The 27,037-nt window shown below is 43.2% G+C and overlaps 1 protein-coding gene across 1 annotated transcript; it reads left to right on the top strand.

The window, feature by feature from the left end:
• Positions 1-27,037, top strand: LOC311111649 (ETS translocation variant 4-like). The gene is made up of 12 exons (XM_084154433.1): positions 1-108; positions 853-943; positions 1,167-1,214; positions 6,170-6,223; positions 18,392-18,521; positions 19,001-19,201; positions 19,330-19,715; positions 21,913-21,981; positions 23,339-23,386; positions 24,597-24,769; positions 26,217-26,318; positions 26,544-27,037. Exons 1-12 carry the CDS (start codon positions 52-54, stop codon positions 26,769-26,771), a joined length of 1,587 nt encoding a protein of 528 aa, XP_084010559.1. The 5' UTR covers positions 1-51; the 3' UTR covers positions 26,772-27,037.

Below are 27,037 nucleotides of genomic sequence, written 5' to 3'. Positions count from 1 at the left end.
GCTGCGTGGATCACATTCAACTCAGCCTAAATGATCACAAACGGTTAACGGATGGATTATAAGATGGATGGATATTTGGACCAGCAAGTGCCTTACACTTTAGCAAATGTACGTATGTACAAAGTAATGTATTTTTTTATGCTTTGATCAGTTGTAGGACTTGGCTACCGGGCTTTCTCTTTCGATCGCACATTGCATGAGATTTGTTTGAAGCAACTATGTGCGCAATGAAAACTATTTTCAGTTCGGTTCTAAACTATTGAAAGGTCTGCACAATTGTTTTACTAAATAAAATAAATTAAAGCTTTTATTTTACACTGTTTATTAACACATTGCTTGTCTCAAGACAGGAGATGTTGACAGTGTAACCGAATATGGGCTAACAATTTGAGATGGCAAATGGAACGATAAAGCGCGTTTGTGTTGCAAAACTGTTGCAATTCACAGAGACAAGCTGCATTGTTTTTCTGTTGTGGTTTGATGTTTGTGTTGATGTGTGCATTTTGTCATAATTGTAATAGGTTATATGAGAGTAGTTCTCAATGGTATTTGAAGGGGGAAATATTTGTTTAGTCTGGAATGAATAGAAAAAAAGTAATAAAAAAAACACACAAAGTAACAACTATATGATAATATTAAAATAATTAGGCTACTAAAAATAAGAGAATAATAGCCTTATAATATCCTAATTATAATGTAATATGTACTTATTTTAGAATTTATAGCCATATTGACTAATTAACTAAACCAATTAGTGACAGTGGGCATGTTCTATGTAGCCTGTGACATCAAAGGGTGTACTACACGTTTGACTGTATTTTCCACTTCTGTAATATTTCTGATGCTTTGCAGAAGTCACGAGGAAATGGACCCCTAAATAGACTGTTGATGGCAGCGAAAAGGAAATACATGGACACGGAATTACCCCCTCAGGAATCTGAAGGTAAAGTTTGAACTCCAAAGGAAGCTCGCAATGATCTGAAGTCCCTTTACATGACACAGGTTTACCTCGTCAATGCTCTGCCTACCAATCCGGCAAACAGATTTATGACTTCTATTTATGGATTGATACATATGATTTAACTTGCCTAAACCTGAACTAGCCAACATAACTTGTGTGTAATGAACTTTGATCTTGTCATTCTGTGGGTGTTTTTTTTTTTTAGACCTCTTTCAGGATCTAAGCCAGCTTCAGGAGACATGGCTCACAGAAGGTAATTTTTTTTATTTTTATTAATTGTATATGTTTCAGTGGCATTGGCAATGAGGAAAATATATGAGTGGTATGACAAAATAGCAACATAGAAGGGGGAAATGTCAACAATATTTTAATATGCTAGATACCATGTTAGAATATGCATTTGATCTATTGAACATTAGTCATATTGATACCCTGGAGGACCAGCCTTGGTCAGACAGATATGAACATGGAATTTATCCATAACAAGGTCTATTGATATAGCTGGGTGTGTGAGTGGGTTTGATCTCAATTTCTCAGTTGATGACTGCTTGGTTGATGAGAACACTTAAGTATTAAAATACTTCAACTATGCTTATAAATGTGTTATGCCACCACTAAGCAGAAATGGCTCCAAACAATTATTGGTCAAGATAGAGCTAATTTCTCCAGAAGTATATTTATGAAAATATTTATTAAATCTCTACAGATGTATTAATGTAGAGTGGGACTGAAATACTCTACAGTATGATAATTACAATTAATTGGACTATTAGTTATGTGTCCCAAGTAGTCATAAGTCCACACCAGGAAAGGCCTAATACACAGGGTGAAGTACCAGGTGTTCATTTCTTAAAGTAAAACGAGGACCTTTAGGAGGTGAAGAAACGCTCTGGGAGTTAAAACATGCTGATGCAATACACATGGTCATGAGTGACAGAAAAATGTCCTCTGTGAACATAGACAGGACATGATTAGCTGTAAACATGCCCTATTTTGGCCATGCTGGCATGTAGTGTGCTTACGCGCCAATGCGCCCAGCCAATGCAAACAAGCAGCATGTTAGGCCCCTGTCCCTCAACACACATAGCGATAAAATGGACCCAGGCAGGCAGCAGCAATTGTCAGCAGTGTGGAGTTTAAAAGTACAACATGACGTACGCTCTAAAGGAGCAATTATATGTTAAGACGGGACAACAAAACTGAGGAATGACTCATGCCTGTTTGGTAATGTTTAGTAAATCTGGGGCCTAGAAGTGGCAGGGCAATATGTAACGGTTTAACAATCTCTAAACCAGAAATGCAGCCGGCTACAAAATGGTTGCCATCTTGAACCAGCCAAATTGATACCCTGTGATTTATAGCAGACCTGGGTCAAACATATGCTGGAACTGTGCCGGAAAGGTCAACGTGAAAAGAAAATACCTGAGGCAACACAGTACAGTTCAGGTCGGCACAGTAGTGTGAAAAAGGTCAAATGGGTAAGAAAAACGACTGTTTATGAAGCCCGACAAACAATCCTCTCACTGTATCTCGGCCTCGTGTCTATTCTCATGCAGCGTCTAACTGGCAAGTTCACACCACCACGCTCCACAGACAAAGACAACACCAATAAAAGAGACAACAATGAGCACCACTCCAAAGTCGGATCCCTTTGATGGACATTTTATTTGCATTCAGTCAGCCATTAAGGTAACATGCATAGCAGAGCAGTAGATATGGGGTGCTGTTGTACTTCCTTAACAGATTGGCTAGAAGAGCAGGGTCACTGGGCCATAGAGAGAATTAAAAAGCCAGAGCTGCCTGGGTGGAAGTTGGTGGTGTAACTATCAATGTGTTTTTTAACCCTAAATAGTATCTTGTTTTTGAGCTCTTCTGGCAGAACTCCTCTTTCCTTTTACATTAATTACAGGCCTGTCATTGTGACTGATTGTGGTTACAAGGGATTCACCCGTGTTGTAAAAACTTGGTAGCTGGAGGGAGTTTTCTACTAGAGAGAGCGGGAGAAAGAGAGGGGAGTCAGGAAAGTTGAGAGAGAGAGTTCAGGAGCTTGTCTCGTCTTGTCGTTGGCCTTTACCTTTATGACTGAGAGTTCTACGCTCCTCTCAGGATCTCCCATTGAGAAAAAAAGTCCTTCAAGGTGTCTGGAAGAAAAAAGGGAAACATGCATCTGTGCTCATATAAACACACTTTCTGTCTTGTGCTGACATGCATCTCAAAGACTTTTGACAAAGTGTTCCTGGAAGCAAATCGGATACACACACAAACACTCTCCCTCTGTCTGCCTAAGCACAGGGGTTGTGCTCTTGTCTGCGAGCCAGTCGCACTGACGCTCAGACATCCTTAATGTGTTTTTTCTCTCTTCCCTTTCTGAGCTCGATCCAACGTGTTCCATTTTAGACATGTTGAAACTAGTGGAAATGATTTATTGTTTGGTCTGGTGGACTAAATATTGGCCTCTGTTCTTTCTCATAAAACAGCTTTATCCCTCTCCTTAGGGCAAAAGACTGCAAAGTTAAAAGGGGGTAATAGTATTACTGTATAGCAACAAGGCACAGTATTATATAAGAAATCAATGTCATTTATCTGAACATGCTCCAAGACGCCTTCATCCGGTTTCCTCCTCACAGGAAGCGGGGCAGAAATACGTGAAAGTGAATTTTGAAGTTCTTATTTTCTCTTTTCGCTCTGTTTTGGTTTCCAAGCTAGGTTTTATGGTCTGGTAGCTGGTGGATGAACCTTTCGGATAGGTTTGGGTCTTTACTTGGCTGGGTGATGTCACAGGCGCTGGCACTTACTCACTCTCTCTTTCTGGGTTCTATGGACTTACCCATGCTCTGTGTTTGAGGGGAAAAAAGCAAAGTGGAAGTAATTTTGCTTATGCCATAGTTTCAATTTGAGAGACTTTTTAATGTCCATTGTAAATGAAACTTCAGATTTGGTTTCCTATAATACTATACAATCTCATGTTCCATATTCTGGTTATTTAAAACAATTTCAGAGTGGAGAGGGGATATGTGCTTCCCATGTGGTGGCATTTTGTTTTCGCTGGCCATTACGGACAGATTGTTGTCTCGATATTTAACGATAACCATCAACTTTTCCTAAGTGTACCATTACGTAAGTGCAAGACCAAAGCAATGGAAAAAGCAGGAACCTTTCAAATTGGACTGATCCTAGTTGTAAAGGTTTCTAGCCCTGGCTGCAGGCGAAGTTTAGGGTTAGGCCATTCAGCCGCATGTAGCGAATCAGATGCCAGTGTGCTCATGCATGGCTCACTGGGTAAATTTGACCTTTTCACCCTTTTGGGCATTGGCAGTCAACTAATCTGGTTTTCCTAACCTGTTTGTGTGTGGTTCAATGTCCAGTGCTTGGGAAGACAATTGATATCGGAAATGTATTTGGATCTGAACATCTCAGCAAACAGGATAGTACAATACTACCAAGCCCCATTGCACCTGTTCCCAATGGGCTGGGTTTGCATAAAGACAATTCAGTATTTTAGGGCCTAGATGGTAGGATCCGGTTCATTTCACTATAATGTTCAATAATAAGATTGTCAATTAAACTGACTCCAACTTAAGATATAGCATGAATGGATTCATATATTTTCCACCAGGTCCAGTTTTTGGATTCATTTGGATAACTTCTGGTGTTTTTGTGTTTGAATTATTCAACAAAACATCACTCATTCATAGTAGATAGTGGCATTGTGATAAAGATCTAATCCTAAATAGTGCTAACCTAAACTTGTTCTCAGCTCCCCCTAATTCTCTCTCAGTTCCTCGTCCTCCTACAACCTCTAGCTTGACCTTTGAACCCGCTTCAAAGCAGGTGACGAATTCCAGAACACTTCGCTAGCCGCAGAGCATCTATATTGTCAAAGAATGTCCTTCAGCTCCACTAACTGGGTGTAGGACAGAAAGAAGACGTCTGATTTCCTCCCTTGTTTAAAATAGCCTGTTTAGTCTGTCTGTGATCTGTGATGAAAAGCACACACAAACAAGTACACAAAATGCACACAATTTACATGTTACTGACGTCTTCCTGACACGATCACAATCAGGTCAATGAGGGCTAAAGATATCTTTGTGGTTCTTTGGCCAGGGTTTGGACAGAGAATACGATTCCAACATAATATCTTGACATGGGATCCATGGGTGGAGAAAGAGAAGGCAGCTCCACCTCTGTATTGATCCATCTATCACCAGTATGGTTCGATAGCTAGCCTACGTGAGTGACAGTAACCCTGTCTCCACTGTAAGTGCACCTCTTAAGGTCATAAATCACCCTGTGCTGCCATCGTTAGGCCTCAAGTCAGAGCATCGTCCATTCATACCGAAAGACAGCTTCACAAGCCAGTCTGAAGTTATCAGAAGGGACCCTGAGTTGTTCCTGGTCAGCTCATGTGGTCAGGAAAAGCTCCTGACCCTAGTTGAGATCAGTCCAGAGACGGAAGAGGAAGTGAAACACCCCACTCCCACATTTTTTCTGGTTACATTAGTCAATGAACTAAGTAGACCAGACCCAGCTGCTGTCGCACTGGTGTCTATGGGAGAGCCTCATGCTTAAGCAGACCGGAACTGACCATTCTTCCCAATGGTAAACGATCTGAGTGAACTATCTTCATTTTCCACAGTTTTTGATTGGACCAGAATAAAACACAGTCAATAATCACAGTTACGATGTTTGACTGCGGTCAAGGCATGTCTTGAGGTTAAACCCTCCCAAGCTGCAGCTCAAAGGGTTAACTAATAAATCAGTGTTTGTGCCGTCAAGAGGTTGAATGCCACATGAAACAAGGAGCTAAGCTTCCTTCCCCCCTTGACTATGTGGTATTGATAAAGTGCTGGCACGCTGGCAAGTGTGGAGGTCAAGGTCGCTTGGCTGGACCCAGGTAGTGACTCAGGTTTCATGGCCAAGGAGAGAGTCTGGCAAGGCCCAGCACCATGACCGCCAAAGCCCATGGACAGGGTGAGCCGAGCTTCCACACTGGCAAGGCTGCCGGACAGCATGAAACACCAAGACTCACTCAGTTAATAGGAAAAAGTAGCTAGCATTAGACAGGCTAAGCTAGCAGGCTAGCGTAGTGCTCACTGTCTAGGTAAATTTCAGACCACCAAGGCTAGCTAAGGTAGGTTAACTGACAGGCTTAGCATTCTGCTCAAACCATGACATGACTAACGGTTTCTCTTTCTTTTCTGATTTCAGCTCAAGTGCCTGACAGTGACGAGCAGTTTGTTCCTGATTTCCACACCGAAAACTGTAAGTTAAGACTGGATGCGTGTAACCTCTAAGAATTCTGTGTATGCGTGTTTGTTTTGTGTGCGTGTGTGTGTGTGTGTGATAGAGAGAGAGAAACTCAGATACGGGGTCAGCGCTGGGTTGTGAAACTGCTCGATGCTTGGGTGGAGCTACTGTACTTGTCGAAGTTACATTAATCTTTGCCTGGGAAAAAGCATTTCCGAGACACAAACTTAATACATTACCTACTCATCATGGGTGAATGTGGATTCTACTATTGTCCTTCTCTATCAATTTGCATGGTTTTGAAAAGCTGAATGGATCAGCCCAGGAAACCAGTAAAATATCATTCAAAGTCCAGGTACAAAGACTCCCTTTTGTGTATGTCTGAGGTGTAAGAGGGGAAAGCAAATTCCTATACTACACAACTGCACGGCTGCTATTTGAATGGGTTTCCCTTTTTGTTGTATGTCTAAACAATGGTGATTCACGGTCTGTAGGGTGTGCACTTTGCAAACAGCGTCCTCCGTGCCTTTTTCATTCTAACTCATTCATAGACTTATGGGTGAGTTCATACAATATGACGAATGGGACAATAATATATTTAACAGTAAATTTAATGCAAATTTAACATAGCAATTTTGATTGGTTAAGTCTTAACTTGAACATGTTTTGAACATAATTTAACCATGAAAATAAATCAGAAGTTTTATAGTGTGAACTTTAAACTTAGCAATGGAGTTCCCCCTGGCACCATTCAAAACCCCACCGCTATTGTGGGTAAACACTGTGTCATTTATCCTCGTCCAAGTCACAACTCCTTAGCCCCAGTAACACATGCCCAGTGAAACATATTGTTCCTGTCTGTGGGCCAACAATGGTGAGGAGGATGTGGCGATGAACCCTAGGGCATGCAAGGGTCATGTCTACTTAACCCCGGGCCAGCCCAACCAATCGGCGGTCAGCCTGCTGCCCATGGTAGACCCTGATATGCTCCGTAGGGTCAGTGGGGCCTCACTTTGACAGGCAGCTCACTTATACACAGTAGTCTGAGCAGAGACGGGCTCAGGTTGACAGACAGCGCTCCTGCTAGCACCTGCTGTTCACACTCAATGGCCAGAAGACTCTCTATTCAACATGATTTGATGGGAAGCTCCAAGTTGACAGGCTGCCATAGACATAAAGTGAGTCTATTGAAGCACCCAGCGGGTAAAATGAAGGCCTTATCTGTTCCCATACCCGGTTATGCATTATTCCATCAAACTCATCACTCTTCATAGTTCTAAACAGGTGACGTGTTATGGAAACTCAGAGTACAGGGCGTAAAGCCGGTAAACAATCCCTTGTGCCAAAAAATAATTGAGGCCGTATTGAAAAGGCGCCACAGCAAATCAAACATTGTTGTTTTCTGAGTCAGGTTGTTACCTGTATGGGTGTGGGAAATAGAGAGAGATAGAGGGAAAGAGAGAGAGAGAGGGAAAGAGAGAGAGAGAGAGGGAAAGAGAGAGAGGGGGGAAGAGAGAGAGAGGGAAAGAGAGAGAGAGAGGGAAAGAGAGAGAGAGAGGGAAAGAGAGATAGAGAGAGGGAAAGAGAGAGAGAGAGAGGGAAAGAGAGAGAGAGAGGGAAAGAGAGATAGAGAGAATGAGAGAGAGAGGGATGAAGAGAGTGAAAACAGAGCGCCAGACTTTGGGACACTCCGGAATGCTAGATTAAGGAGATGGGAGGAGGGGGACAAGAAGTGATTGTGCAATACCTGGACATCTGCTAAATCTATGTAATCTCGTTCCCTTTTCTCTCAATAACAGCTAACGAGCATGCTCTGTCTCCAGAGTTCCACTGAGGGAAGGTTATGTAAACACGACCTTTGCCTCTTTACCTCTGACCTATACTGTGTATTTTAAGGAGTTTCAAGCTTTAATACAACACATGTTAGTTCCTTAACGTATGATTCACTGAACACCGTTATGAAATGAGGTCAATGGTAAACGAAAGGGATGACATTCAGCTTGTGATAGCTAAAAGGGAGGGGGAATGTTGTTGACTTTTGGGGGTTTGACAGAACTTTTGAAGGGGGTATCTGTCAATCTGATCTGTAATGAGGCTGTTGGATACTGACAGTCCCTTTTGTTTTCAATCTATCTGCCTGCCGGGAGGGAACTCAGTCAAATGTCAATCAAATCTTCCACGCACTGAAAGTTTACCTAGTTTCAACTTTTTAAGGTTTTTAGAATTGTCAGAGACTAAATACGCCATTGATAAATGTGTTGTTACTGAAATACAAATTGTGTGGAAAGTAGGAGTTCTTTATGTTCTGTTAGACGGAGAGCAGCCCAAGAGACGTGTCCCATTCATACATTTTCTCCTGCATGTAAGAGGAAGCGTGTCTCCCCCTCTCCCCTAGTCTTCATTCATAAAAAAGTGCTACAGTACTGTTACCCCGTTTCGTGACCCCCCCTCTCTTTGAGTGGAATCTCTGACCCCTCCCTCTTCCTGTTTCTGTACAAACTAAGCAGAATTTTAAATCTGGACACCCCTAGCCTCTCTCTCTCTCCTTTTCACCCTTCTACCCTCTCGCTTTCTCTACGTTGAGCGTTCCAAGATGTGAGCTAATCCAACTATTTCAGAGCTGTGTGGGCCGATTGTTTAGTTTTGGACCTTGTAGTAATTATATAGGAAGTTGTGGCTGTAGATGCCGTTCCAGTCCTTTAGAGAGAAAAGGGGAGACGGAGAGAGAGAGAACGAGAGAGACTGAAAGAGAGATAGAGAGAGTGCATTTGAGTGCGAACGCTCACGGCAGTTCGTCTCTTCGGTAGGAAGCATTCTGCCTCGTCATGAATTTATGACCTTCTCTCTTGTTTGTGTTGTTGTGTTCCCCTGATCACTGGTTCGCTCAGAGCTGGCCCAATCAGTCCCCATTTGGAGCAGAGGGAGAGTGAATTGGCGAGCTCCTACCTCTCTTTGCTCTCTCTCCATTTGAACAAAAATAAATATGTTCTCAACTTTCCAAAATACAGCTGCTATGCAACAAGTTTGCAAAAACATCCAGGTGACTGCCAGATATGCAGGGATACCATTCGCCCCCAGGGAGGACAATTCCTCTTCAATGTGTGTGTGTGTGCGCACGTTTGTGCGTCCATGTGAGTATATGACTGAATGGGTCATTTCTCTCCAGAAACACATGCATCCTGCCCACCTACAGACACAAACACACACACTATGCACACGTGCACACACACACTTCAGCCCCACAGTTTTATGAATGGGCTAGTTGTGAGAGACTGGCTGAGGCAGCACATTGGGTTAAGGGGAGGGAATCTCCATTCATGAATTGGAGGGCCGTTATTCTACTACTAACACTACAAAAAGAGAAGGAGAACTATTGAAATGCTTTATCTCGCACCATTTGGTTTCTGCATTTGGTAATCTTTCAGTTATACATTCAGATATGTTGTCTTCTAAACAGTTGTTTTTCCCTCTTATAATGCACACACTGTTATAATACTTATTAACTTTTCTAACTTTTCTAACTCACATAATACTCACACAAAAACGTACTTCCGTGGGTGATGTAAATGTTGTACGTAATGTGTGAGGGGGGAAGTGCGTGCGTGTGCATGTACAGGGAGAGGAAAGGGGGGTTTGAGGAACGTCTGTGCTTTAACGTTCTCCACAGCTTGAATGTTTTCTCTTTCTAAGGCGAGAGCAGGGGAAAACCAGGGGCAACAGATGCAGCCAGGCCTGAGAGGTGAGGCCTAAAAATAATAGGCCAGTTCCACATTAAGCAATAATACACCGACGCACGAGAAACCAGGAGATCACATCAACAAACCAAGCATGGTATCACTAAATAGCGTCAGAGTTAATTACCCTTGGTGCCGTTATTGTTTTGGGCAAGACAGGCAGCTAGGGATATCCCTAGACTGAGTCAGTCATAGCTGGGTCCTGTTCAGTAGGGAGAAAACGTTTTCCTCCGGTGTGTCTTACTAAACATCGCCCTGGTTTGCTCAGTGTTTACAACCACCACATGTGACTTTAAGAGGGGATCACTGATGGTTGAGGCTGCGGTCTTGTTATAGCCATAGTGACTTGCTGACACAGGACAGGCCGTGTGTGTGGTGTGAGCCTAGTAGAGCTGTATTGATCCTAAAGATTCCCCAGAGAGGGGGCGGAAGGGAGGCATGGGGAGGGGTAGATGGATAGATAAAGATAAAGTGTAGATAAATCAGGAAAGGGGGGGGGGTCACGCAGCACGCTTGCCTGTGCCTCGGAGCATCATGTTGAGATCCCAATCGCTAAAAAGAGAGAGAGAGAGAGAGAGAGAGAGAGAGAGAAAGAGATAGAGATAGAGAGAGAGAGAGGGGGGAAGAGAGAGAGAGAGAGGAAGAGGAAGAGGAAGAAATAGAGAGATTGAAGGGAGTGATAGAGTGAGAGGATCTATGGATGTGGCATGTGCTCTGATATTTACGGGGAGGAGTTCGACCAGGCTTTCTACTAGGGCTTGATGGGAACTCAGTGCAGCACGTATTATCTATCTCCTTCAGTCAAGATAAGCCTGGTCCACCCCTATATCTCCTCCCCTCCCTCTGTCACTTCTCCACTTGATGGATATTAGCCGGGTCAGTGGGAGCTCTTTATATCATTTCAGTAACGGCAGGTGGGGGGGGGGTGGAATCGATTGACACATTAAACATTAAGAGGGGACAGCTATATTGGGGCTGAGGGATCGAGAGTGAAGGGTCAATACACCCCCCGCTTTCTGTGATGGAACGCCCCACTCGCTGCCCGTGTCCTGGGATGAGGATGTATTGTATTGTGCCCACTAAACGGCAATGGGGAAGAAAGATTTATAGACGGTCACTGGCCACTTAAAAAATACCACCACAATGCACTGGGGATGAAATGGACAATAGATCAAGTGGGATTAATCAAAATATATATATATATTAAAGTCATGTTTTTTGTCAATACAAAGGCTATGGCCAACTTTGATTCAACTTTGATTTTAGTGCTGCTACGTGCACTTTGATTCTGTATCACTGTACAGTGCTGTTATTCACCATGCTATAAAACATTAATCAAGAATATACTATTCCCATAATCCATAACACGTGACATGCCTGTGTTAGTGCTAAGAGCTGACTTTGCTAAATCCTGTGTCCACTCCTCCTTGTCTTGTCCATGGGATGGACATGACACAGTCACATGATGCGCACACACCCACACACTTTTTGATTTACAGTAATATCTCCATGTTCACTGTCAAATTGTGAAGTCATTTAATTTAACATATAGGGCACACAAGATATGAAAAGGGAATAAGGTCCAAAAAGTCGACCTGATATCAAATGTTCTAGAAGTGAGAAGTGAAACTTGGATGACGGCAACGTGCGACACTCCATTCTCCGGTCACATGCACTGAGTTTCATTCAAGTCCACCACATCCTCGTACCCAACACAACATCAAGCTACACCTAATAATATGAAACCAAAATACATGAAACACTTCCGTTTGTCTTAAAGCGTCTTGATATCTCTCACATAGTTGATCTGTTTTGAATCGACAAAGCCGAGGGAAATAAAAGGAGGTGCCACGTCGCTTTACCGTCCAATCGTTTTCTACAGTGCTCTCTATCAATCTTGTCAGGCTCGTTTGGCAGGTATCTGACAACAATGCTTTAAATATTCAAAGAAGCCAAGTCGCAAAGGCATTAGCCAATCAGAAAGGGTGACCGGTAAATCAGATAGGAGACACTAATGGTTAAATGGACCAAGCGATGGTATTTGGAATAGACACTGAGACCACTCTGGAGCCCAGCGTTGGCTTTAAAAGAACTCCAGTTGTCAGTTCGCCCCTCGCTTCTCTCTGAGAAGCACACATGTCCTGCACATGTTTCAGTTCGCCAGTGGCATTGCTGCTGGATTGTCTCTCCAGTCTCAATGATGTGGAACAGATTGAATCGCCGTCGTTGACTCACCATCCCACTGGATTTTCCACTGACCACACTTTTACATGCAGTACTTTCAATGTGTGGGCCAATATACTTGGAATAAAAATGTCAGCATTTCAATATCACCTAAATGTTTACAGTAAGTGAAATTGAAGGCTATTCTTCTGTACTTGATAGGGTTGAAAGTTACAGCAGTGGCAACAAGCCCAGTTGAAAATAAGTTATATGAATCACTACAACAAAAAAGGTGCCACAATGCGGTGTAGATGAAGCAGCATGTGTTAATATACCAATTTTGATCTCCACTATCATAACATATAAAAAACTATTGTCTATCCCTCATGTCCCCTACTTTCTACAGTTGAGCCAGGCCACAGAGTCAGAGAGAGGAATGCTATATGGCATGTCCCAGAAATCAATAAGTTCCTTTGAAATCTTTAGACCCACATAATTGGGCATGCCTGTTGTTTTTATTGAACTGTCTGTCATTGTTGGCATTAATTTGCCATTGAGGAACCATCTCTCTCTCTCTGACTCTCAAGAAACCCTCCATGGGCTCTACTAAAGCTGTTCTAGGGTGTACAGTACATGTGTAGTTTATATAACTTATGTACTAATACAGGAAACTGTATATCATCTAACATTCAAGGAAAAATCATGTGACAGTTGCCCATATTTGAAATAGACTATAGCTACTATGGATGTTTCCTTCTATACACCTCCTTTCATTCTCATGGTTTACCTATGGCAAAAAGCCTAGTGGTTAGAGCGCTGGGCCAGGAACTGAATGGTTGGGGACATTGCCCTGTGTAAGGTGCCATCTTTCGGATGGGATGTTAAATGGGTGTCCTAACGCTCTGTGGTCACTAAAGATCCTATGTCACTTATCGTAAGAGTAGGGGTGTTAACTGGCCCTCATACCATCATACCCAGCTTCCAATTGGCTCATTCCTCTCCCCTGTAACTATTCCCCAGGTCGATGATGTACATGAGAATATGTTCTCAGTCTACTTACCTGGTAAAATAAGGCACAAAAAAAAGAAGCTGTCATGGCCTGCAGACTTCCAGAGACTGAGACTTCCCATACCAGAGATAAACACTCCAATGTAAAGCTCTCCAGATCCTCTATCACTGAGTTCAGGTTTGATTACTAGAGAATAACCTTTAATGGTAGGAAATGCTCTGTATAAAATAAACTGAGGAGATTACAGAGGGGGTTTCCTACCTGGCATTCAATCCTGGCTGCTACTCGTTTGATAATTGCCATTAGCTACCAAACTATAATTGGAATCCTGTACAAACTGAAGATCACAAGAGAATAGTAAGAAGAGGTATATACCATATTTAGGGGTTCACAGCGATTTTGCTCCATCTTGGACATTTTTTAAAACAGATTTTTTTTTGGATCTCTTAACATAGTTTGAGAGAAGCTAAGGGATTGGTTAAGAGATGTCTGAGTTATTGATAAATCAGGAAATCAGATTTTACGTGTCAATTTAAATCCTTTGTAAATCTACTTACATTTACATCATTTAGCAGACGCTCTTATCCAGAGCGACTTACTTCACAATGGCCTATCAACTTGAAAATGTTTAGGGTCATCAAAGACATTACCACGATGATCCATGTTAAGTTTAGCATTGATATCTTAACAAATAAGGAAACTATTAACAATTCACTTTTTTGAATGGGGATGTAGCTCAGTTGGTAGAGCATGGCGTTTGCAACGCCAGGGTTGTGGGTTTGATTCCCACGGGGGGCCAGTATGAAAAATAATGTATGCACTCACTAACTGTAAGTCGCTCTGGATAAGAGCGTCTGCTAAATGACTAAAATGTAAATGTAAATGACTATGTAACGCTTAACAAATCTTCTTCTCATGTACTAAAAAGTCAGATTCACTCCAAATCTGGTCTTTGGACTCATCACAATATTCCCTTAAGAGTTTGAGAAAAGAACGTTGATGGATTCAAAGATGGCCACACTATACCAGTAGATGCATATTAGCACATACGCTAATATTCTAAAATATGCTAATATGCTTTTTCTCATGTACCATAGGACCAAATTAAACCAAATTTGGAATGTAGGCCCATGATACAAGGGATTGGTCAAAAGATGGCTGAGTTATTGACTCTTGATGTCACAACACTCTGAATCCTGAATTCCTCTTTGCATTACACAATGTAGTAGCATGGCTATGACAAGGTATTTCTTTAGCACGTGATATATTAAGCTGCAGAAGAATGTCCCATTTCAGACAAGCTTCTGGTGGTCCTTAGTCCTGAGGAGTTCCCACTAGTACCTTATGTCCCAGCCGAGGACACTTTTGTGTGGACGAGGATAGAGGTGTGGGGGTCTCAGGTCCTGAGATTTGTTTGTGGTGGGTGTGAGACTGAATAGCACCCCACTTCCTAAAGCACTCAACCATGACAATCATCTTTCACCCTGCATCCTCCCCCAAAGCTTCACTATTTACATATGTAAAGTCCCCCTGCTCCTCCCTCCATCCCCATCCCCAACCTGGGTCATCCTGTGATCAGAATGGGAGTGAGAAAAAATGAATCAGAAAGAGGAGCAAACACAAGATGAAAACATTCAACTTTCATAACAAGAAGGAGCCTTTCCACATGCTCTATATCCCTCAATACTCCATGTATTTTGTGGGGAGAATAAGAAAAGCATTTCAGCAGTAAACGTCTCTAAAGTTAACAAACTCTACTTTGTTGAGATCATCATTTTACACCAGGTTAGGATGTGTTCACATTTCCGCTCCCCCCAACACCCATTCCAAATAAAAGGAGAGGACACTCTCTCTCTCTCTCTCTCTGCCTTAACACTGTGTACCTATTGTGTACAGTATCTGTCCAAAAAGATCTAAACACTTCTCTCTCTACCATTATACATTATGTTTAAGTTCACAACACCCCCTTCCCATACTAGAAAAAAACTCCTTGAAATATGAGGATCTTGGTGGAGAAAAGTGTAACTACTAACAGAGTTGTAGAGAGGGAAACCAGAGCCTGTGAGTTGGGGTCAAATCGCCCCTAAATAAAACCAATAGGGAAGAGCCATGCTGTCCAAACTCTGTTTATGTGACTGCCACTACTTTATAAACTTTGGGGGCAAATTTGATGTCATTTGGACTTTGGATTTACCTCGATAATGTAACTTTTTTCAAGGATTTTTTAAGCCATTATTTGTTAAACCCTTTTTAAACTGTACATTTTAAGAATCCCTTTTTCTAATTGAAATAAATCATAATTTTTCTGATTTCATAGTTTACTCTGATCAAATACAACTGAAACAATTCATATGCTCAAAGTGTTTGGACATTTCTATTAGGATCAAGGGATATCCAATGTCTCCCAAAATCCTTTGATGTTGGGCTTGAGAAATCCGTTGATTCATTAGGGCTTCGTTAACGGGGATGTCCGCCAACCCCTGCTAATAGGGGAAGCATGCCAGACAACAGCACCAATCACACACACTCACAGCCGTCCTACGCTCATATACAAGAGTAATTAATATTGTAGATCCTGACACACAAATCTCCACCCACTTACTATTGAACAGTGCTGTGCTTCATTCTCAAACAGCGGCCCATGCTCTTGACTTGATGCCGTTCACAGAGCAGTATGCTGTGTTTCGAAATTAAACAGAAGCAGGGCCACATCAAAAGGAAGTATGTCTGCCAATCGTATTAGCTGCTCCACTTGGGTTGCATAGTGACTGGACTTGTGTACACATTACACACCATGGAGTGTGTGTAGTGAGAGGGTCACTATGTGGGACAAACACATTCCACACTCTCATAGCCATATTGGAAACAAATTCAGTCATGTGCCACCCTGGGTATGATGAGAAAGGAAGAGGGCAGAGGGATTTGGAGGGCTGGAATCCTATTGTGTCTGTGTGGGAAATCTGGGTAAATACTTTTCTAATCCTTTTTGATCGCACTCTAAAGCCAACACTTCCTCACCTGCCCAGGTGTGTCATGGGAAAGAAAAGGCTAAAATAATAGGGGGGTTCCCAGTTTTCAACTGTTCCACAAACTGCATCTGTCTGTCTGTCTGTCTGTCTGTCTGTCTGTCTGTCTGTCTGTCTGTCTCTCTTTCTCAGTCTCTTTCATTCTGTCTTTATTTCCCTCTGATTGTCTGTCAGGGTTTTTTTACTCCCCCCATTCCTCTCTAGCCTTCTTTTCTTTCTCTGTTGCTCTCTTTGACTAGCTGTAGACGTTCCCTTCGCAGCCTTTTACAGTATGTCTCTGCATTTCTTCTCCTCCCTTTTTGTGAATGGGATACAGACAGTATGTAATTACCTGGTCTCAGGTTTCAGTGGGGCCTGTTCCGTCAACTCCACACCCACTGCAGTCACACGCACACACACACACACACACGTATAAACACAGTCGTCCCCAGCTGAAAGTGCACAGCTGCTGCTGTTTACCCTCTCAGGCCCAGAAAAACATCCTGTGCTGTACAGTCAGTCAGATCTCCCCTCACATAATAAACACAGCCTCAGCAGTTTGAAGCTCCACTTTGGGTGGTTTGTGTGGCCTTCAAGGCAAAGGTCCCCACCAAGGGAAGAGCTTGAAAGAAAGTAGATGTCTTCTGTAGAGTTTGGATTGAACATGGGGTAAGAATATAGGCTGTGCGGAGGAGGAGGATCTAGTAAACAGCTCAGAATGTTTGCAGATGAAGAACGAAACCAAGACAGGAAATATCAATATGTTAGGAATTGGAAACTGGTCACGGTGTGGAGAAATGCGAGATGCAAAATATAAGACGAATAACTTCTATATTTAAAGGTTTAATAGACAGACATAGACAGACGTATGCATATGGGAAGACAGACACGTTCCTCTAAGAGGTTTGCAGAAAATCTCTCTTCCTCCAGTGGGGAGGGCAGACTTAAATACTCCTCCTTATCTGTTCATTGTCTCATCCTTCTCTGCCCTGGGTCAAAACATTAAATCAAGGCTGAGACCTAGGGGTTGAATAGACTATACATTTGAAACATTTTAATTGCGTAAGGACACCCATGGCTGATTTTATGGCTCAAGGGCCAGATATCACTTACTAAGACCTGCTTTATAGTAACCTCTGGCCTTAGAGAGGGTACCTGGAGGCCAAATTCCAGTAGGGAATAATCATCAGAATATTGTTCTTAACAAATAATATGACCCTGTGAGGTCAAACGTAAAATGTTCTCTGGCCGTCTCCCTTTGGAAAATAAAATAAAATAATATAACATTGTTTGCCAAGGAAATAAATAATGTATTATGTTTCACTCAAACATCATACTGACCAAAGTGTTGCATTGCCTTTTGCAACAAGCTCTCACAATCTCACTGCAGAGCTAGACATTTATCCATGATTTTCCAAAACGTCAAATTTCGAAGTTGCTCCCAATGTAAAAATTTCTAAGTGTTTTTGACACTCTGGGTTGCTCCTCCTGCTCAGTATAGTTCTGTTTCTCAAAACGTCAAATTTCGAAGTTGCTCCAAACGTCAAATTTAGAAGGTTAAGAGTTCGATTAGGATAGAAAACGCAACCTTCTGATCCAGAGTCACATTAAGTTTAGGCACCCATTCCAAATGGTTAAGATAAGAGTTAAGGTTTGGGATAGGGTAAAAAATTACTTTAATATATAAAGGAGTGTCCACCACTGGGATCGAACACGCAACTTTCTGATCCAAAGTCATGGGATTATAGAGTCATGGGACTACGCCCATCCGCCACTGCCGTCCAAAATGCCCTAGCAAAACCCAAGCCTACTTGATGGTAATAGTGCTCGCTGTTGCCTCTAGTGGCCGGTTTTGAAGGCATTTCCCACGTCCTCAGGACGTCCAATTTCGAAGTCACTTTTGAGCGACCTGCCTGGCCTTTTGTTCATCGAAAGACAGTTTCTTGGCCAGTGCCGTTGTTTAGGTTGGGGTATACTTTGTGTTGGGTGCATAGAAAGTTGTGTTGTGTCTGGAGGAGAGGAGAAAAAGTGGGCGCGGACACCAATGGCTTCCAAATGAACTGCAGGAATGTGTGTACGCACATGTGTGTTTATGTGTGTCTGTCTGCTTCCCTTGTTTTCAATTGACTGTCACTTAAGCGGTCTGGCACATATTAGGGATTCCTGTGTGGACAGGAGTATTTGCTTTGCCTTTGAACTTGATGACATCATAGAGGGTAAAAAGAACGATCCATATGTGCCAACATGCTCTTCTGTCTCTGTCCTTCTACAGCAGTGGCATTCCACAGCCCGCCAGTCACCATCAAGAAGGAACCACCGAGCCCTGGGTCCGACCCCAGCCAGTCCTGTAGCCACAAGCAGACCTTCACCTACCCCAATGGAGAGCAGTGCCTTTATGCCAGGTACACATGTCAACAAGTACAGTATTCAGCTTATTATGGCCCATTTACAAACATTCTCGTCTTACGGATTCAGAGGTTCGGGGGGGTGTAGCTCAGTTGGTAGAGCATGGCACTTGCAACGCCAGGGTTGTGGGTTCGATTCCCACGGGGGCCAGTATGAAAATGTATGCACTCACTAACTGTAAGTCACTCTGGATAAGAGCGTCTGCTAAATGACTAAAATGTAAATGTTCCATAGCAAGTCACTAGTCAACCAATTCCAGTCAATTCTCATACATAAGGCAGTGCAACAAAGAGAGTGACCAGAACACAAGCTACTGAACACAATGTGAGTCACTACAAAACACCCATCCACCATAAGCCCACTTTGGCTTACTGACCTGTATTACTAATGTTAGGGCCTACTATTGATGCCAGAGTAGTACATGTACTCATACACCACATTGGGATTCATAAACCATGTTTGTGTGTGTTTCCAGTGCCTACGAGCAGAAGAGGGCTGCAGGACCCAATAAGAGCTCCTGCCCCCAAGGGACACCCATGTCTCCCATGCAGCAGCATTACTCCCCCAAGCCTGCCGGGGGCGCTGATGGACGGCCTGACAACACGGCCTACAACATGAACTCCCCTGCTGCCTCCCAGCCACTGCCTAGCCACAACAACTACCCCATGCACCCCAGGTATTACCCCCTGTACTGTACGAAATACTTAAAATTGTGCCAAAAAACAATATGCCTTTGGTTGGTGACATAATAATGTGCTGTCGGTACTGATAGTTTTTCATAACCTCTCTTTTCCCTTCTCTTAGTTCCAGGTATCAGGCCACCTCAGCAGACATGTGCCCCCAGGGGTTCCCCCCTCAAGGGCAGGCGTTCCAGCGCATGCACCCTGCCCCAGCCGGAGGCGGTGGTGGGGGAGGAGGAGGTGGAGGACCAGGTGGAGGTGGTGGCTATCATCGACAGCACTCAGACCACTGTCTACCCTACCTGCAGCAGAGCTTCAAGCAAGAGTACCTGGACCCTCTTTACGAGAGGGCCGCCCACATGGCAGGACCGGGGCATGGATCAGGGCACGGGCCTCACCCACCTCACCAACACCAACAACCCCACCCGCACTCTCACCACCATCCTCACAGGTTCCCCCCTGTCCACATGATGGTGAAGCAGGAGCCGACCGACTACACCTATGAGCCTGGTGAGTGATTAAAACACTGAGGGTCCAAGAGAAGAATGACAGAGATACAATATGAGTCTGTTTTGAATGGCAGTCTCCCTTTAGTAGAAAGAGTCTATACTGAATAGCTCATGGTTTTTTGGAGGGAAGCAAATCTCTCATGGAAGATACTGAGTGTCTTTCCTCCCTAACAAATCACAACACACTGAACCACGGAACACTGCAAAACATACCCGAACTAATCCCATATCACTCATGTAGGCCTATTCAACTTCTGTAGGACGTAGGATGTTTACAATTACTTACACATTGAAATGTTACGTGCCTATTGCTTTGTGGCTATTGCTCTCTGTCCTACAAAAGTTCCTTTGAAATAAAAGTTGCTTTGAGTCATCCTGGTGTGTATGGATGACATTAGAACAAAATGTCCAAACGCAGACAGTTCAATATCCTCTAGAGACCTTGCCCTACCCCCTCCCTACCTCCAAACTCCTCCTTTCAACTCCCTGACACTTTGCAAAAAAAGGTATTGACTCTTGACTGTAATACTGTTTCTTTCCTCCTCTACACTCCTCCCCGCTCCGTCTCTCCGCGCTTGTCTCACTGAAAGGGAGGCAGAGGAATTTCATTGAGAAAATGGAGGGCACTGGAAAGACTAGAGTCCCCAGTGGAGCACTCTGGGGTGTCGGGTTGCAGCAGCGGCTCCTTTTTCTGCAGGCAGATGAACTCATAATGGAAAAATGAGCGTGGCCACAGTAACTCGAACCTCTCACTGTGGAGGGAGAGAGAAGGGGTGAGGGCAGGGGGGAGGAGAGGGTGGGGTAGCCAGGGGCCTTGGCAACAACAGAGAACCAGCCGTACCTCCACAGCACAGCAGCAGCAGCACAGTTCCAAGGTCCTGGCTGTTCCCTTTAAAGGAAAATTCCACCCAATAACTATCTTCTGGTATTTGTTTCATTAGTTCATTATTGATATTGTCAAAAAAAATGTGCATGTCAGCAATCAAGTTTTCAAGATATATAACTTTCAAAATACAGAAATACAGATGATGCAAAATGCATCATACCGGCTGTATTTCTGTATTTTGAAAGTCATAGGAGGAGTTGAGGAGGCTGGTGGGCCTGCCTGAGAGGTGTGCCGCAGATAAAAGCTGGCAGCTGTTTTGCCTGCTCAGAAAGGCTATCACAAGGACCTCATAGGCCTACTGGCACAGAAATGTGACCCAAATTATAGATAGGCGCACCACTAGCACATAGGCAGTTATGTGGTTCAGGCTTGTGAATAAAGTTGTCTTTTTCACATTCAAATTTCCATCTAGTAAACTAATGTGTGTCATTGTGTTGTGTGAAAGACACATAATGGCTACAAAAGCTTGCGACACCAGCCAGCACACAATTGACCCTGGTGCTCTCGTCCCAAATCTGCCCATCACTCCCCAGTGGCAGGCTGCCCTGGCTGGCAGTGATATTATTTACAGTGTGATAGAGTGCTAGCCCGGAATGGAGGGTCTGATTTTCCCCAGTGACATCTTATCACAGCCACAGCACTGCAACTGCACTCCCCAGGAATGAGTCACCAGACTAACCACACCACTGAGAGGCAGGAGACTAGAGCTGCTGCACCTTTCACCCACTCTGGCCTCCTCTTGCCATTCAGCCACTCAAACAAGCACACTGACGCATGTGCATGCATTCACTCACACAGGCACACATACAGTACACTATATAGGCGATAAGAGCAGTTTGTCACCAACCGGACCACAGCCCTTAGCAACAGGGAGAAACATCTGAGGTTTTCAATTTATACAACTTTAGGAAATGGACATTTGATTAGGAATTTGATTCGGGATTGATAGAAATATGAAGATCCCATCCATTTGCAGTGTGGATGGTTGAGTCACGTAGAGGTGTGTTCAGGTGGATGGACAAAGTGCTGACAATGCAGACTCACATTCTCTACCATTACACTAAACTATACTGCTGCTCATCACTAGGAGCTTACTCATGGCCTAAAAATACTGTTGGGAGACAATTGATATTAAGACAAATGAAGGTTGTGTCCTTGCAGGACCACATTAATGCTCTCTCTCCCCGTGGATATTGGCCTAGTATATATAGATTGAGGAAGGAAACCCATCTGTACACTGAAAAAGCTTTTACTGATTGTTTAAATACACTGCATTGACCAATAGGTGTCCGCTTGTGTTTCTGTCCTATAGATGTGCCTGGATGTCCATCCATGTATCACCACAACGAGGGGTACCCCAACCCCCAGCACAACAATGAAGGTAAGCAAAAACTTGTCTGATATAATTCATTATTACTTGTTACAAGCATGTATAAGACCGTCATAAATAATACATAGACACTTATGGCAAGTGTTATAATGCATTATGACTGCATAATCATGTTTTTTTTTTTTTTTACATGCATGCTTTATTATCAAAAGTCTGTGCCAACGGTTCATGGCACTGAAGATGGGATGGGGATACTACATGTACCGAATCGCCCTATTCTTAATTGAAATGAGGCCTGGCTACTGGCTGTAGCTTTGCGGTCATTGGCTAACCAGCCCAGAGTGTCTGTATTTAAATTGGCTAACCGGTGGCGTGTCTATGTTTCCATTGGCATAGGCTCTGGCCTCTCCCCTGCCCCAAGAATCCCTTGATAAATATTACTCCTGGAAAAAGCCAGAGTATTTTTCCTTGAGAAAATAAAAACAATGCTCCTCTTCACTCCCTTTGTTTGTCACACCATTTAGGGTCATTCTAGTTCTTGTCCAGCATCATTTCCTAAATAAGTGAGAACTCAGGAATTGCTCTTGAATAGCCAATCATAAAACAGATTGTATTATTAAAGGGGGAATCTGCAGTTGCTTCATCCATTTTTCGCCTTTTAAATTAATTATATATACCCATTGATTCTTGAAGAATATAACTTATGAGCTTAATTTAACTGTCGTACCCCAACAGAACCCAAAATATAAACTTGTTCTACACTTTGTTTGTAAACAATGTAAATGTAAACAAACACTGTACAGCCTCAAAACAAAACTATAATTTTGATATCATGGATGGTCAGTCCTTGTATCCATAGCTCTGTCTATGCATGTGGTCCTCTGTAGCTCAGCTGGTAGAGCACGGCGCTTGTAACGCCAAGGTAGTGGGTTCGATCCCCGGGACCACCCATACACAAAAATGTATGCACGCATGACTGTAAGTCGCTTTGGATAAAAGCGTCTGCTAAATGGCATATTATTATTATTATTATTATGCATTTAAGAGTGGTTACATATATCCAGACCCATCCCTCAGCTTTTTACCATATCAGTGTTGGGATGCCCCTTTAAGAATCACTAGAGTATTACACACTTAAAATCAAAAGTATTATTAAAACAAAAGAAAGAGGGAAGATGGAGTCCTTTTGAGATATTTAGTGTGAGGAATCCTCCCCTACTCACGAAGTGCTCTACACATTCTTGTTGAAGTGTAAGAGATAAGTGCACCCAATAAACAGTTCACTTTTTCCCCATTTATATACTCATTCATTTTGTGAAAATGTGATTCAAGATTTGGCATAGTGAACAAGCTATAGTAACACAAGACCACTTTAAACACTAATAACAACCCCTGTCTTTTCTTACAGGTTATCTGTTTGAAAACGACTCCCGTGTCGTTCCAGAGAAATTAGAAGGTGAGTCTTACAGCTCCTTGCACACAATCCACTCCAATAGCTGTCACTGAGATAATAATGGTTATGGATGATGGCACTGAGGGTGTCCACTGTCAGTTCTCCATAGGAGAGACATAGAATCCATTCAATCACATCACATGGCTCTCCGTTTGGGATCGAATCCCTATTGCTCACAATAATCTTTCCCAGTACATGTATCGGTATCAGCCTTCTATCAGTGCCAATAGTATCAGATATAGTATTGCTGAACAATAAGCTTTAGAGTTTATTTTTTGCATAACAGGCTCCTGGTTGGAGCTGAGTTAGTGGGTTTCGTTTCCCGTGCGTGAGGTAGGGACTGGGCTCCTGTGTCATGGAGAGCAAGGTGACAGTCAGTTTCCCATGGTGCACTGGGGTGATTGATGTGAGGGGAGAGCCTGAGGGCTCCTGCACAGGTTGAACTGGCAAAACACACCGGGTTAGAGTGACAGCTACTTACAGTGACAGTCCCCATGTTCCCGCACTCATAGTACTGTATATCGGCATCATTCCCTGCTTCTCAAGATAATTAACCAATCAACTGTCACTCACAATGTAGCAGTTACTACAGTATCTTAAGCCTGTCAAGAAAGCTATTGATTGGACTCAACCAAAATTACAGTCTTATCCTTATCCTATTAGTAACGTTGAACAAACTTTGGCCACATTACCATACTTGTCATTAGCTGTCCTATGTCAATGGTAGGGCTGTGACGGTCATGGAATTTTGGATGACAGTTAATGGTCAACCAAATAACCACGCGCGGTCACTGTTATAATCGTTTGAATAGCAAAATAATTGTTTTATTTTTTATTATTAAGACGCACATTTTCTCCTCTCCTCCACTCCTGACTACATGTGCTGCTACTGCAGGGAGGGGGGCGTTGCCTAGGCAATCAAAGATTTGTTTGCTACAACACCTTGCTTGTTTCAGCAAGGAGCAACAAAGTTTCATCAGGTTGTAAAAAGTCCATGTTACCGCGGAAATGGACTGAATCGCACTAATGGACAGATTTAAAAAAAAAAAATTATGACGATTATCTTATTTTCATGACGGTCTTCATCTATAATCGTCCATTACACGATTATACAGTAATTTTACCAGCCCTAGTCAATGGTAGCTGCATACTTCCTCAAACCAGTCTGAGCCTACAGCCTAGTCCAACCTCCAGTATCCCTGTTCTTCTCCAGGTGAGGTGAAACAGGAGGGGGGTAGCGTGTTCCGTGATGGGGCCCCATACCAGCGCCGGGGATCCCTGCAGCTCTGGCAGTTCCTGGTGGCCCTGCTGGATGACCCTGGCAACGCACACTTCATCGCCTGGACCGGCCGCGGCATGGAGTTCAAACTCATCGAACCTGAGGAGGTAAAGCCCAACCTACAGTAACTAGATCTACAGTTACAGCATCTTCTAAGTCCATTTGGGATCTTTGCTCTGTGTTAAGAAAAGCGAGAAGTAGAGTTCAAACTCATCAAGCCAGAGGGGGTAAGGCCCAACCTTAACCCGAACACAACCAGGGTGTAGTCTAGTGAGATCTACAGCATTTCTGTTACGTCTCCGTTAAGTCCATTTGGGATCTTTGACCTTTGTTAAGAAACATTAGAAGTAGCTTAAGTTCGCTTGCTATATGCTGCGGGGTCAGAGTCAGACGTAAGAGGTATTTAATGCTGATTGTGTATTGTCTACAATAAGGTTTCAATGTTTGAGATTGCTCCGCCCTTCCCCTCCCTACTTCTATACAATCCCTCTTGGGCCATGCACTGATCTAAACTGCCAGGTGCCCATTAGCCTCCATGCATTATTTACCAATTGTAACAGTAGATACACAAACAAAATGGAGGATGAGCTTCATCACCTAATATTCACTCCTTACATCACATTACCTATAAGTCAATGGACTGTTTGAGAGATGCTATTAAAGTTGAGGGCCGTTGACTTAGAAGTTTATTCAAACAGGTAACTGAATTTCTAAGACATTTATTTCTAAGACATTTTGATACAATGATACTTCCATTATCTGGCTACTATACGTAAATAATGAATACTGCGAGTGTTTTAAAAGAGCAATTAAGGTTGAATGTGCACTCAGGATCAAAGAGAGGAATCTGCTCTGGGACACAAGCATTCCCTAAACCCCCAAGTCAGGAGTCTAATATGCCTTTTCTACACTCAACTCTTCCTAGTGACCAGAATGTTTGTCAACAACACAAAGCTCTGACACTGTGGTTTCATTTCACACTCGTTTGGAGATGTGAGACATTTCATAGGTATTGGAATTAACATGCTGTTCAACGGAAGGTTGAGACAAATTTCACGATGCTGCCTCAATGAGAACCAGGCACCAGCCTCTTATTTCACTGCACACATTGTGGGACTCTGTTTGCATTCAAGTGGTGACGGGTTACATAAAAAGGAAGTGAATCCACATGTGGGGACTCGCCCTGCTTTTGACATGATGAGCCAGTTAGCTCAGAGAGAAAGAGCATTTCAACTAGTCACTGAGGACCCCTAGTGGTAGCATTAGAAAGTTGCAGGCTGAAGCAAGAAAAATAGTGTTCTTCCCTCTAGGGCAAATTATTTGGAATTCATTCATATTGGTTCCAGAGAGAAAGTCATCACTCCATCTAACCTCAATCTATATAATAATATAATAGGAGTGTCCTTTGGCAGATGCTAAAAACGTTGTTCATTCACCTGTGAAGAGCAGAGGGCCTATCCATTGGAGCTGAACAGTCCCAGATGCATAACCACCCCTCTCTCCTCTCTCTTTCTCTTATCCCTCTCTCCTCTCTCGTTCCCTCTCTCCTCTCAGGTGGCCAGGCTGTGGGGCATGCAGAAGAACCGTCCAGCCATGAACTACGACAAGCTCAGTCGCTCTCTGCGCTATTACTACGAGAAGGGAATTATGCAGAAGGTACAAACTAAGGCTTTACTCAGCAGTTCAAATGTGTCTCTGAGAGTGGTGAGACTGCCTATCGGTTTGTTGGCTCTTCCATTTTATTTGGAAGCAACGTTTTATATTAAATGGCTTATGTGTGTATCTGATTTATTTGCTCAGATGTTTACCATACTTGCATTAGTATAACAACACCAACTAATGAACATATCTAACAGAGAAATCTCTTTCCTCTGTTTGCAGGTGGCAGGGGAGCGCTACGTTTACAAGTTTGTGTGCGAGCCCGAGGCCCTCATCTCCCTGGCCTTCCCCGACAATCATCGGCCCAGCATGAAGGCCGAGTTTGAGCGCTACGTCAATGAGGAGGACACGGTGCCCCTGTCCCACATGGACGAGGGGGCCTCCTACCCCCAAGAACAAGCCCCACCAAACATGGGCGCCCAGTCCTACTCCAAAGGCTACATGTACTAATGCCACCATCCCATCCTCCAGATTCTCTGTCATATCCCATAATACCCACCTATTCCAACCCACCGGCCCCCTGCACCTATTGCACATGCCCACCCCATCCACTTGTATATAAGGCTATGGTGTTTTTTTGTTTTTGTTAAAATTAATCTCATTAGGGATTTTTGAGTTTTTAAGAGCTGCATTCCTCTCACTTCTGAGGCATATTCAATCCATACACATGACTGTGGTTAAAGAGATTGCTTAATAAAGACACAATATTACTACTA

The sequence above is a fragment of the Coregonus lavaretus genome (genome assembly GCF_964263955.1).
Source record: "Coregonus lavaretus genome assembly, chromosome: 1".
In the NCBI taxonomy this organism is placed as follows: domain Eukaryota; kingdom Metazoa; phylum Chordata; class Actinopteri; order Salmoniformes; family Salmonidae; genus Coregonus; species Coregonus lavaretus.
Note: the sequence above shows the minus strand (reverse complement) of the source record. Positions and strands in the feature narration are given on the sequence as shown.

Bases quoted from the DNA above. Each gene is read 5' to 3' on its own strand.
- LOC311111649 (XM_084154433.1), top strand. From the start codon at position 52: ATGGATTATAAGATGGATGGATATTTGGACCAGCAAGTGCCTTACACT. The intron at 944-1,166 runs GTAAAGTTTGAA...TTTTTTTTTTAG, and splicing joins ACCCCCTCAGGAATCTGAAG to ACCTCTTTCAGGATCTAAGC. The intron at 23,387-24,596 runs GTGAGTCTTACA...GTTCTTCTCCAG, and splicing joins CGTTCCAGAGAAATTAGAAG to GTGAGGTGAAACAGGAGGGG.